The 13,745-nt window shown below is 41.5% G+C and overlaps 1 protein-coding gene across 5 annotated transcripts in view; it reads right to left on the bottom strand.

Moving 5' to 3' along the window:
• The window catches only part of FGFR2 (fibroblast growth factor receptor 2), a 130,599-nt gene that overhangs the window by 43,255 nt on the left and 73,599 nt on the right, over positions 1–13,745 (bottom strand). For all 5 annotated transcript variants that reach the window (XM_077455379.1, XM_077455384.1, XM_077455382.1 and 2 more), the window contains one exon: positions 5,956–6,079. In XM_077455379.1, the coding sequence (XP_077311505.1) occupies positions 5,956–6,079 (124 nt within the window). The remainder of the gene's footprint in view (positions 1–5,955; positions 6,080–13,745) is intronic.

Genomic DNA, 13,745 nt, shown 5'->3' with positions numbered 1-13,745 from the left:
CTTTTTTTTTTTTTTGTAAAAACACACGTCATACTTACCTGCAATGGTTTTGCATAGAGCAGCCCCAATCCTCCTCTTTTCGGGTCCCTCACTGGTGCTCAGCCACTTGCTGTGGGGGAATTAAGAATTGGTGTGTGCCCTCTCCTGAGCCAGGTCTCTATGCCCATAAGACACAGAGTGCAGCTCAGAGTCTCTTCCCCCACCCCCCCCCCTTCCCCATTGGCTGTGACTGACAATAACTCCTGCATCTCAGAGGCAGTCAGGATGGAGAGACCCAGGAGAGCCTCGAGCCCATTGCTGGATAAGGATTAGGTATTGGAGGGGCTGGGGGCGCTGCTGCACACTGAAAGTTTTACATCATAGAATGCATGAAGGTAACAAAACCTTCAGCCTTTACAACCACTTAAATAAGATTTTGAAGTAGATGGCAGCAACACAAAGACATTGTTTATCATGGTGTACCATCCTCTTTCAACACTCTGCAAACATCTGAGAACTGAGGAGACCAGTTGCTGGAGTTTTGGGGGAAGAACGTTGCCACATTCTTGCCTGCTCAACAGTTCTAGATCTTTTTGTTATACATTTCACAAAGCGCCAAATATTTTTAATTTGGTGAAAGGTCTGGACTGCAGTCAAGCCAGTTAAGCACCCAGACTCCTACTACAAAGCCATGCTGTTGTCATAGATGCAGTATGTTGGATAGTTTCATCCTGCTGGAATATACAAGGCCTTTCCTGAAAAAGGAGGTAGTCTACATGAAAGCATATGCTACTCTAAAACCTGGCTATATATCTTTCAGCATTGATGGTGCCTTTCTAGATGTGCAAGTTGCCCATTCCATAATCACTAAATGCACCCTATACCATCAGGGATGCAGGCTTTAAAACGTAGCACTGATAACAACCCAACAGGTCCCTCTCCTCTTCAGTCCAGAGGATGCAGCACCCATGGTTGCAAATAAGGTGGTCAAATTGATTCATCTGACCACAGAACAGTTTTCCACTTCATAACAGACTGTTTTAAATGATCTTTGGCCTGGAGAAGGTGGCGTTTCTGGATCATGTTCAGCTATGGCTTCTTCTTTGCATGACAGAGCTTTAATTTGCATTTTTGGATGGCACACAAACTGTGTTCAAAGAGTAGTTTTTGGAAGTACTCCTGCGCCCATGCAGTGATGCCCATCACAAAATCATGCTCGTTTTTAATGCAGTGCCATCTGAAATTTTAGATGCAGCTTTTCACAGATTGGTGAACCACTACCCATTGTTAATTCTGAGACACTCTGACTCCCCAAGATGCTCTTTTTATACTCAATCATTGTTACTGACTTATTGCCAGTTAAACTAAATTAGTTGCAAAATGTTCTTCCAGCTCTTCCTTGCTAGCACCACTTACTTCGCCAGCTTTTTGTTGCCCTATCCAAACCCCGAGACACGTCGCTGCCATCAGTTTCAAAAGTACCTAATTTTATTTCTTAAAATAATCAATTTTCTCAGTTTAAACATTTGACACGTTTTCAATTTTCTTTTGCGTGTAAAATATGGGTTTATTAAATCTGCAAATCATTGCATTCTGTTTTTACATCATCCCAACATTTTTGGAATTGGGGTTGTACTATCTGATATGCCATTAGAGTGATGGAAAAAAAACAAACAAAAAAAACGTTAAATTAGAAATGTTATCAGCATCTCAGTTTAAAGCAACAACATTATGTTGCTGTAGATCATCTTTGCTAATTAGGAATTACTACTTACCAGACCAGAATAAGTATACACTACCCATGTATCTGACACTTTCGACAGGATAAAACTTTTTTTTTTCTTTTTTGAGCAGCAGAAGTCAGAGTAAGGGATGCCGCCAGCTCCTGGGGCTCTGCACAGTCATGTCTCAACTTCCAACCCATCTAACAAAACCTGATGTATGTCAACAACCTCTCCCCTGCCTGCCAGACAGACAAGTTGGGGCAGGAGAGCAAACACAGATTTCTAGATCTAGTATTCTTAATTTTTTTTTACTGGAACCCCTGTCCTGCAGATGTTTACTTCCTTAAAAATTCAAATCTGCAGAGCATTGCAGGTGAGCAGCATACTGCTTTCTTGTACAATATCAGGTCTTCAGTGTGTATCCTGTCCCTTATTGTTTGCATTCAACTCAGGAAAGGTTTAACATAAGCTTCTCAAGTTGGCAAAAGTACCATAGCAGTACACCTGGCTTATCCATTATCATACTCCATGGAAGATCATAATAAATCATGCTGACTGGTTCTGCCCCTGTTTTTCTGCCCTGCTTGTATTAAACACACAGCCCTTATCAGAGTCTATTGAAAACAACCCAGGACACACAATGCTGGCACTCAAGACTTATGTTCAAGGTGAAGTGTACAGTTTCCTACACTAAACCTTGTTTCTGATACCACTTTGTCTCATAAGTGAACTGATTCTTGCAACACATTTTTATTTAACTCATTCATATAGCACTGACAAATTCTGCTAAAAATAGGGAGGGGTGTTTATGGGCTATATTAACCTATTTTTTACAGCTTCTGGACATTTAACAAAAGATCCCTACTTTTTACTTGCATGGAGGATTTCCTAAGGGCCCAACTCCATCCAAAATTGCCATTTTAGTGTAGCACTTACCCCCGAAGGAGCGGCTGGTTTTAATGGGCTTACAGTTACCGTCTCTCGCTTGCTCCTCGTGTCTAGGGGTTCCCTTGGTAGATGGCCCAGAAACTTTAGAGACTGACGGTAGATCCGCTTAAAGGGATTTTTATTTGCTAAAACATGGTTAACAACAGTCTCTAGTATAGGATCAGAGGGTTAGGGGAAAAGTCCAGGTACTCTTAGTGTCAAAGTCAGGAATAAGTTATTAATAAAGATCTTACTTTGACTAAATCCAGAGAATAGCCATTCACAGCTGGATGTTCACTCTAGTTGGATAGTCCCTCTCTCACAAGGCCTAGCAGCCAACAGGGTGCTTTAATCAGGAACAAGTCTCTGCCATAGACTTTGTTGTAGAACACGAACAAGGAAACTAGAACTTCTAGAACACTCGTGTGGTACCAGTATCTTGCAGCCTGTCCGGCTATACCGCATGAGATAGGTCTTTCAGCTTTACCAGGCTCCTGCCAAGTAGCCAACCCTTACATGGCCGCCTTCTGAAGAGTCCTCCCCTGGATAACTACGAAGTTGCTGAGCCTCTCCACAACTTGAGATGGCACCGGACCACCTCTGAATCCTTTCCTTAGTTTACTTGCCTCAGGCTAGCCAGCCCCGAGACAAAGTCGGGTGGATCCGCACCCCAGGCCATAGGCGCCCTGGGGACTGGTCAGGAGGACAAGGACCATAGAGTCAGAACATACTTCTGGACCGGAATCCCGAACCACATGACAGCGGCGTCTTAAGTACCCTCTCCCAGAAAGCACAACAGGAGTGACACTCCCACTGGAGAGAAAGTAACCTTAAAGCACCCAACCAGACTGTTTCCATGCCTGCCAGAAGAGAAAGCACCCCTATGGCCAGGCCGAAGACCCTATAGTCCAGCCAGGCTGATGCCGAGGTCACAATTTAGAATAAATTATACCCAAACCAAACTGCAGTTCAGGTGTAACGTTAAATTTAAATAAACATAGCGCATGCTCTTCAGGAGCCAGCACTACACAAGCGATGAATGTCAAAGGGTTGAGTCACCCCTTTGCCTTTTGTTTATCACGGACACTAATGGCAACAGTCCCACGCAGTAGTGAGTATGTTTGCCTTGTAACAAAAAGGTGGCGATTTCCAGCAGTTATTATGCATCAAGCAGTAACAAAGATTAACCAATCTCACACATTTCATTCTTCTAGCACACTAAACTACTTAAAGTCAAATAGTGGTCATAGGCAAGTGCACACTGTTAAAAAGTTACTACACAGGCATATAAAAGGACACAAGCAGTCTGAATCCAAAGATTGCATAATGATGAATGCAAAATGTAACTTCTATGAAAGCCAGATCATTTCTTTACCTTAAAGTGTAATGTCTGCCAAAAGACCATTTAACTTTATACAAAGCAAGCCTTTGTGGAAAAGAGAGCGCCGCTGAAATTAACCAATTTACAGCATAAGATATGGCATGGCAGGGCCCAGTTTGGCAGGAAGGAGAACCTATTCCTGGAGACTTGTTTGGAATTTTCCTCCTCGGATCCTGGCCGCCCTCTGTGAAAATTTGTCAGGTTTGAAGGTTGGGAAGTCAAAGAAGAAACTGGTAATGAAGTATCCTGACATAAGCATTTGGCTCAGGATTACAGGACACTGGCCCAGTTTGTCGGGGCCTCAGCACATTTCCGCTTATGGCATCAAGAAGCTGTTTGGAGGCATGTGAATGCCCTCCTACCCTGAATTAGGATACCTGTTTTTTGTGCTTTATAGCTGCTTGACAAAAAGCCATTTGTCTTTAGTATTGCTCTGTCAGTGGCTGAAAGCAAACAGCACCCTTGTACAATTAATTGAAAGCTAGGTTTCACAAAAATTGCTAGCAGATGGATGGAGGTTCCCCAAACTGGCTCTCCTGTGTCCTGTTTCTTGTGGAAGCTACTGTTCATCTTTGGGTAGGAAAAGTCACTCCAACATCCAATAAATCACTGTAGAGCAATATTTTAATAGGGTTGGCCATTCAATCAAAGATGAAAAGATAAAAAAATAAATTGTCTTCACTGTTTAACATTGGATGTGGATCATCTAATATGAGGATGGCCATCCCTAATACAGTTTTTAGTCTTGCACATAGCAAGTGCCCCAATTTTGCTCCATGGGGTTTGTTTCCTCATGGGAGAGAATGTCCACAACTCTTATAGCGGTGGATTTACTAAAGGCAATAAGAATGTGCACTTTGCAAAGTACAGTTGCACTCTGCAAGTGTAGTTGCTCTAGAGCGAAGGTAGTATACAAGCAGAAGCTCTGCTGACTTCCATCATCCAATCATGTGCACGCAAAAATGTGGTTTTAACATTTCCATGCACGTGATTGGGTTTTCTTTGCAAAGTGAAGGTTTACCTCATTTACTAATCTCTGGAGCAGCTGCACTTGCAGAGTGCGAGTGGAACTGCATATGAAATGCACAGTCTATTTGCCTTTCCTAAATCAACCCCCAAACTCCTTAAATTACATTGTTGGTATTTTTTTACCTATGTTTTGATCTACTTCTATATGCAAACACTCGATGTCTTACAAATGCTACTTAAATGTTCTTCCCGCCTGCGCCATGGGTATCCACTTGAGTTTACACTCGAATGATATACGCATTGTTCCATTGTCTTGAAACTTTATTATTGAAATTACATTAATATGGCAAAGCGTATATGAGATTTCAGCGATTGTTCCCAGTGCAAAAGGGAATTTAGAGTAGACCATAGGAACTAATTACATATTTTTTTCATCAATTTTAATGAAATACAATGTTCCCAACCTTTCAAACTAAAAGCTGCTCCTTTTGAAAATGCTTGGTTGTTGCTTCTAATGGAGGTTGAAGTTTTCAAGGTCAGTGACATTTCAAAGTATTGAAGCAATGGGGTTACAATGACAGCCAAGCAACTAGCTAGCAAGTCAAAGATGGCCTCCAAATTTCTTTTATGGACAGATTTCCCTTTAATCTGCACATTTTAAGCATTCTGAAATAACCAGATAGTAAACAAGAAATTGAAATAACCTTAGCATCAGGATCAGGAATTTTTCAAGACGATTAAAAATGTAATGGCCGATTGGTTCAGAAAAGTCATATTTGGAAGGTAAACTGGTTGGGGGGGGGGGGGGGGAGGAGGTGGGAGGGGAATCGAAGCCTCAGTGAACCTCAAAAACAGGCTCTTCCTGGATGTCATGTCACATCTATTGAAAGCTTTCCCTCTATATCAGATAATATACTGTACATGTGCAGGTCCTTCTGTAAAACACTGGGTACCAGATGGAGGTGTGCATCTTACCTATGACATCAAGGCTGTAAGTATGGTTGATTGACCCATGTTCATTTTCCACAATGCAAGTATATATGCCTTTATCAGATGGGACAACGCTTTCCATGATCAGACTCCAGTGTTGGTTACGGACCTAGAAAAAAAAATAAAAAAACACATGTGAAATAAACAAAAAGGTAAAAAGACATAAAACAAAACAAAAAATATATATAAAATTCAGCCAACAGAAATAATGTGAAACTCATCTGGAGTTAACGTTCCAGTTCTAAAAAAAACTTTATCATTTGTTCAAATATGACATGTCCCATTTTCTATGTAAAGAAAAAAAGTTTTTCCTGAAACTTCCCTCTTAAATTGGGGTGCGTGTTATTCCCCCGATAAATACAGTAATCATAAACACCGTCTAAACCTCAATCATGGCCAGCAAACTGTATAGTAAATATCAGAGGCTTATACGACAACTGTCAGCAGAAATATTATAACATACCACAGGTGCGTTTTTTGGTTATAAAGAAATATTACGTATTTTTTTTTTTTTTTTTCTTTTACAATTTAAGCAAATTTACAGTGTCTTGTCTGTTTTTAATCATCTACCAAAAACATTGCCCACACCAGGACACTGAAAATTCTCCAATCTCAAGAGATTCTAAGGCAGCCTTCCTTCACTATCTCCTAAGAACGTTTTGACCCTACTTGAAAAAAAAATGTGTTGCCCATTACTGGTCCCAAATATAATTACAGGCTGGGGGAACTTCTATCTATGAAGAAAGCATTGCAGAGGGCTGGAGTCAGAGGAATGCAGAGGAGGGGAGCGAAGAGGCTGATGGCATGGAGTGGGGGAGGGGAGAACAGGTATCGCTTTATTTTAATGGAATAACGAGCCTCCTTTCAGAGCACACAAAGTCCTATTCAGTGGAGACCTCTGCTCTGTCAGCGGCTCATATTGTGAAATCATTTTAGGGTGATGAGGGACTGTTGTGATCAGGGGAATCCAGACTATGCATTGGCTCATCGTTCTCTCTGCGATGGAATCTCACAACTGTCCTAACGCGCTGCTGGGTTTTCTTACTGAAGTGAGATGTTCTTCTCTGTTAATGCTCTACACTTATTGACATTACAAAAATCTAAATGCATTTGCAAACACTGCTTTCTAAGTATCTGTATGTTAAATGCACTCAAACTTATGTTTCTTAACAAAGACCCAAGGTTTATGTTATTTATTCATTTTTATTTATTACAGGAGCTTATATAGCGCTGTTGTATTATACAGAGCTTTACACATAAAAATTATACAGTCACATCTGTCCCTGCCTTTAAGCAGCTTACAACTTAATTCATGTAATATTACATTTATTTTTAAAATGGTTTCCAGAAAAACAAAACAAACAAAAAAAAAACACACAAAAAAACAAGCATTTCAGCTACTAAAATACTACTTATTAGCCAACTTCATGTAGGCTTACATCAGTGGCTATGTCTTTACCAAGCCATGGCCTTCTGCTTACCATAATGATAAATTCACCAGACCCACATAGGACTGGGGGGGCAACAATACAGAGTTGGGTCTCTTCCCCCCCCCCCCCTCAAACATTTACTTTTAGTGTTAAGAGCACAGTGTAGATAAATACCATTCCAGGAGATCATTTAAATGCTGCATTGGTTTTTATTCTATTTAATGTCAAAGAAAAAATAAATACTGGTAACCCCCCCCCCCTCCCTCCAAAACATAATGTTTGTTTAGTCTAGGGGGCTCTATCACAGAGTGCATTACTTACCATATTCAACGGCATTCTTCCCCGATGCAGCTCTAAATTTTGGGCCATCATGACATCATCATGGTTCAAGAACTAGGACAAGAGAAGGCCAGAGCGCCAGCTGCAGTGGCACTGAGGTGTAAAGTAAGCATTCCTACTATATTTTAAAGCCTTGTAGGCTAAATAAGCTATAATTGTATATATATATATATATATATATATATATATATATATATATATATATATATATATATATATATATATATATATATATATATATATATATATATATATATATATAGGGTAGGGGCTTTAATTACTTATATTTGCCACCAGTTCCAAATTCGGCTTTAAAATTTGTAATCTAGAGCTGAAAGTTACATAAAGTCACAGGGTTTAGACAATGGCTCTGTGCCTGACCAGTGCAGATGACCATTCAAAATGGCTGCATCTAGAGTGAATTAGAATTAACATTAAAGAACTCATGTACAAACAGACTAGGTTGACCGCCGGCAGCAGGAAAGTGCAAAACATTCCTATCCTGAATGCGATTCAGGAGAGGCGGGCTGGGGGAGCTTGAACCTCCCCTAACTGCTGCATCTTCTAAACTCTTGTAAAAGCCTATGTGTACATGGACACGTAGGCTTTTATGGGGTTGAGTTTAGGAGCATTGGCAGAAAAAAATGCCAAAAGCTCCTCCTAAACGTAAGTTTAGAAGCTGTAATGTACATGAGTCTTTATTCTGACATTAACAAACTCAGAGAAAACATGGTACTTTATCCAACAATTGACCAGCTGCAAGTCCCAGTGTTCTTCTCTAGGTGATGGTTTTACTTTTAAACACACTTTGTATTTCCACAGCAGAAGGCAAACTGTCCAGTCTAACTTATAACTCTGTTACATTGTATCTAGGAATTTAAATCATCATTCCTAAAGCTGTAAACAGAACTGGTGACAAAACCACATAAGGTTCCTTTAAGAGATTTCTGGAGCAGACTGCAGACATCAGTAGGGAGTAATAAAACAGATTACCACAAGGGTACAAGTGCTTAGAAGATTAAACCTTCAACTGAGCGTCAGTAATATTCCATGGTAAAATTGCATTCCAGAGCTTCTTTGCTAATCTCTAGCTAAAGGGTCACTCAAAATAAATCCACCTGTGTCGCCCAGGCATGCAAAAATCAAGAAACCAAATCGCCCTGGTAGGCTGGAGCCCTGCATGCCCTGACAGTCCAAATGACAAGTGTTCTAATTCCCAGAGCAGCTACTTTTACCATTAAATGTATTAATGCCATTTGCTGTCAATCAACAGCAATTTTGTTTAATCCTGACTAGAAAATGTTTTTCTAAACATGCTGCTTGTTCCTAAAATGTTTGACAAGTTTCTCATATTACTTGCCTGTTCTGCCAGGTTTTCTTATGCAGATTTGTAAGCATTCTGTTTTCAGTTACTTCCTTTAGACAACGCAATCGGCATCCTTGTTAACAGCTGCTGTGAAACGATTAGCTAGAGAACAGGCCACGTGAAGGGGGCATTGTATTCCATACTAAGAATAACCCAAGCTGGAAAGGTTTATACAGAATGACACTCTGGCATCTTTCAATGAAACTCCATCCTCTGTAGACATGTGCATTCGTTTTCGTCCGAATGCATTTTCGTCCGAATTTCAGCTATTTTCGTTTTCGTTTTGACAAACGATAACGAAAGCACAAAATCCGAAAAACGAAAGATCCGACATAAATAAATGCTTTATTTTCGTTTTCATTGTTACAACAGTTCGATATAGAATAGGAGATTCGACATGACTCTGACAACAATCTGTGTCTATAGAACCTGTGGTCGAATGTGCCTAACCTTACCTCTATTAGTCCAAGATTATATAGAGAAAATATTCGACAGAGAAAAAAGATTTGACAGAGAGAAAAGATTCTGCAAGATACTGTCCTAAAAAGTGTTTGGGGACCCGGGTCCTGCCCCAGGGGACATGTATCAATGCAAAAAAAAGTTTTAAAAACGGCAGTTTTTTCGGGAGCAGTGATTTTAATAATGATTAAAGTGAAACAATAAAAGTGTAATATTCCTTTAAATTTCGTAGGGGGGGGTTGTCTATAGTATGCCTGTGAAGGGGCGCATGTTTCCCGTGCTTAGAATTGTCCCTGCACAAAGTGTCATTTATGCAGGAAAAAAAGTCCTTTAAAATCACTCGCAGCTATTATGAATTGTCGGCTCCCGTAATACAGAGAACACTCATTGAAAGTCATTGATAAAAAAATAAATAAATAAATTAAAAAAAAAGCGTGGGGGTCCCCCAAATTCAATTTCCAGGCCCTTCAGGTCTGGTATGGATATTAAGGGGAACCCTGCCTCAAATTTAAGAAAAAATTTGACGTGGGGTTCCCCCTAAATATCCATAACCAGACCCTTCAGGTCTGGTATGGATATTAAGGGGAACCCCGCATCAAATTTAAAAAAAATTTGACATGGGGTTCCCCCTAAAAATCCATACCAGACCCTTTATCCGAGCACGCAACCTGGCAGGCCGCAGGAAAAGAGGGGGGGACGAGAGAGCGGCCCCCCCTCCCTCCTGAACCGTACCAGGCCACATGCCCTCAACATTGGGAGGATGCTTTGGGGGTCCGTGACCCCTCAAAGCACCTTGTCCCCATGTTGATGAGGACAAGGGCCTCATCCCCACAACCCTGGCCGGTGGTTGTGGAGGTCTGCGGGCGGGGGGCTTATCAGAATCTGGAAGCCCCCTTTAACAAGGGGACCCCCAGATCCCGGCCCCCCCCCTGTTTGAAATGGTAAGGGGGTACAAAAGTACCCCTACCATTTCACAAAGAAAGTGTAAAAAATGGTTAAATAAAACAAACACACTTTTGAAAAATTCCTTTATTAAAAATAAAAAAAAGATTCCAGCGGCGGTAATCCACTCTTGCTATCCAGCGACGGACGGTCAGCTCTCCATCGATGTCTAATGTCATCCAGCGCAGCGCAGCATCCTTCTTCTGTCTCCGTGGAGGAGACACTACAGACATTCCGGCGGCTTGACGTTTCTTATATAGGGTGGGCGGGGCCACCCGTCACCTGACCCCGCCCCCCTCTGACGCAAGGGGAAACCCGGGGTTCCCTGTGACGTAGGGGTGACCCGCACCCCTCTGATGTAACACAGGCAGGTTTCCGTTACATCAGAGGGGGGCGGGGTCACCCATACGTCACGGGGAACCCCGGGTTTCCCCTTGCGTCAGAGGGGGGCGGGGTCAGGTGACGGGTGGCCCCGCCCTCCGTATATAAGAAACGTCAGCGCCGGAATGCCTCCAGTGTCTCCGTGGAGGAGACAGAAGAAGGATGCTGCGCTGCGCTGGATGACATTAGACATCGATGGAGAGCTGACCGTCCGTCGCTGGATAGCAAGAGTGGATTACCGCCGCTGGAATCTTTTTTTTATTTTTAATAAAGGAATTTTTAAAAAGTGTGTTTGTTTTATTTAAACATTTTTTACACTTTCTTTGTGAAATGGTAGGGGTACTTTTGTACCCCCTTACCATTTCAAACAGGGGGGGGGCCGGGATCTGGGGGTCCCCTTGTTAAAGGGGGCTTCCAGATTCTGATAAGCCCCCCGCCCGCAGACCTCCACAACCACCGGCCAGGGTTGTGGGGATGAGGCCCTTGTCCTCATCAACATGGGGACAAGGTGCTTTGAGGGGTCCCGGACCCCCAAAGCATCCTCCCAATGTTGAGGGCATGTGGCCTGGTACGGTTCAGGAGGGAGGGGGGGCCGCTCTCTCGTCCCCCCCTCTTTTCCTGCGGCCTGCCAGGTTGCGTGCTCGGATAAAGGGTCTGGTATGGATTTTTAGGGGGAACCCCACGTCAATTTTTTTTTTAATTTGACGCGGGGTTCCCCTTAATATCCATACCAGACCTGAAGGGTCTGGTTATGGATATTTAGGGGGAACCCCACGTCAAATTTTTTCTTAAATTTGAGGCAGGGTTCTCCTTAATATCCATACCAGACCTGAAGGGCCTGGTAATTGAATTTGGGGGACCCCCACGCTTTTTTTTTAATTTATTTATTTATTTATTTATTTATCAATGACTTTCAATGAGTGTTCTCTGTATTACGGGAGCCGACAATTCATTATAGCTGCGAGTGATTTTAAAGGACTTTTTTTCCTGCATAAATGACACTTTGTGCAGGGACAATTCTAAGCACGGGAAACATGCGCCCCTTCACAGGCATACTATAGACAACCCCCCCCTACGAAATTTAAAGGAATATTACACTTTTATTGTTTCACTTTAATCATTATTAAAATCACTGCTCCCGAAAAAACGGCCGTTTTTAAAACTTTTTTTTGCATTGATACATGTCCCCTGGGGCAGGACCCGGGTCCCCAAACACTTTTTAGGACAGTAACTTGCAAATTAGCCTTTAAAATTAGCACTTTAGATTTTGAACGTTGGAGTCCCATAGACTTTAATAGGGTTCTAAAGTATGCTATATAGTTAGCTCCGTCGAATCTTCTTTATACATTCGACAGACACCATAAGCCTTCCAAGACAGATTCGACCGTAATTCATGTGGATTTTCGGACGAATGCAATTTTTGAACGAAAAACGAAATAAATAAAAACGAATTTCGGGAGTAACTAAATAAATTAAGTTTTCAGACGAAAACGAAATTCCGAAACGAAATATTTTACTCTGCACATGTCTAATCCTCTGTGCCATCCATTGACTTTCCTTAAAAATTAGCCAGAAACATCTCTTGTGCTTCACTGCTTTGAGTAAATACGATAAACTGTGTCTACATATGTATATCAGCACAAGGTATTTAAAAGATTAACATTAAAAGACATTCTTTTCATTAAAATAAACTTGTCCTTTGGTTGATGATATACACCAAGCTACCAACTTTGGGTATGGCCAAGCCTGAAAATATTCAGAGTACAGTACTCCGTGACCAATCACCAGACTCCAACACTGTCATGTGGGAGGAAGGATGACTTTCTAATGTTGACTTTTAGAAAGTCATTCTTTTCAAAGCATTTATGGGTTGGAGAGAGGGTTCCAAGGAATTGTGGCTTAGACAGGATAAACCGTCAGGCTCATTTTGCATTTGTAAAATCGAAATATTCAGCGAGTCTCATCTAAACTGATAATATTTAGGGAGCAAATGAATAGAAAGCTCAAACAGCTTCAGAAATTAATTTTAGCTACCTATGTGGATTTTAACAAAATGTGAACTGCAGGTGGCACTTGAGGAAAAAGTTTAGGGAGCAGAAAATTAGCACATTTGGAAACAAATTGGAGGAAAACTATACTGGATGACTTTATTGCCACTGGATGTGGCCACTTATGCAATTGCACTGGGACGTTGTCTATTGCCAATTTCCTATGCTAGTGCTAACCATACATGACTCAAAACGTTGACCGAAATTTAAGCCATAGGTGGCCTTATCACCACTGAGCTCAACAAATAGTAGAATATTAAATTGGGTGTGCTCACTACAAGCAAAAACATTTTAATATATAAAAGTTTATATTTTTAGCAAATTCTTTCTAGATGTTTACTAATCTTACCTACCAAGTTGGTATTTTGCTGTGCCATTTTCTTTGTCAACATTACTCTAAATAGCTTCTGTTTAGTTACATCGCCCGGTTCTACCCCTCTTTCTGCTATTGGGCAGCTATGAATACAAACCTGTACAGGTTTCAGCCTGTACTGGACAGCAGACAAGGGTGTAGGTTCAAGGCCACATCAAGACAGGTCTGCTGTGGACAGCTAAATTCCAGGACACTTGCCCTTCATTCCACAGCAGTCATCTCACCTACAATCAGCGCTGTGTACTCAGCCAATTCCCAGAGATTGAACTGTTTGCTCAGTCCTCTATTTATTCTCAACAACCTGACTGTGTAGATAGGGCTGTGGCGAAAACAACTTATCGGGGCCAGCAGATGTGGGAACAGCATCCTGTTAATGGTAAACCTGCTTTCATTAGAAGAAGCAAGTTTGCTTTTTGGGAGGGTCAAGATGAATGCTG

This window comes from Lithobates pipiens, unplaced genomic scaffold (genome assembly GCF_037356315.1).
Source record: "Lithobates pipiens isolate NorthernLeopardFrog02 unplaced genomic scaffold, aLitPip1_a1.2 Scaffold_25, whole genome shotgun sequence".
Lineage (NCBI taxonomy): Eukaryota > Metazoa > Chordata > Amphibia > Anura > Ranidae > Lithobates > Lithobates pipiens.
The sequence above is the reverse complement of the archived record's forward strand: the minus strand, read 5'-3'. Positions and strand labels throughout refer to the sequence as shown.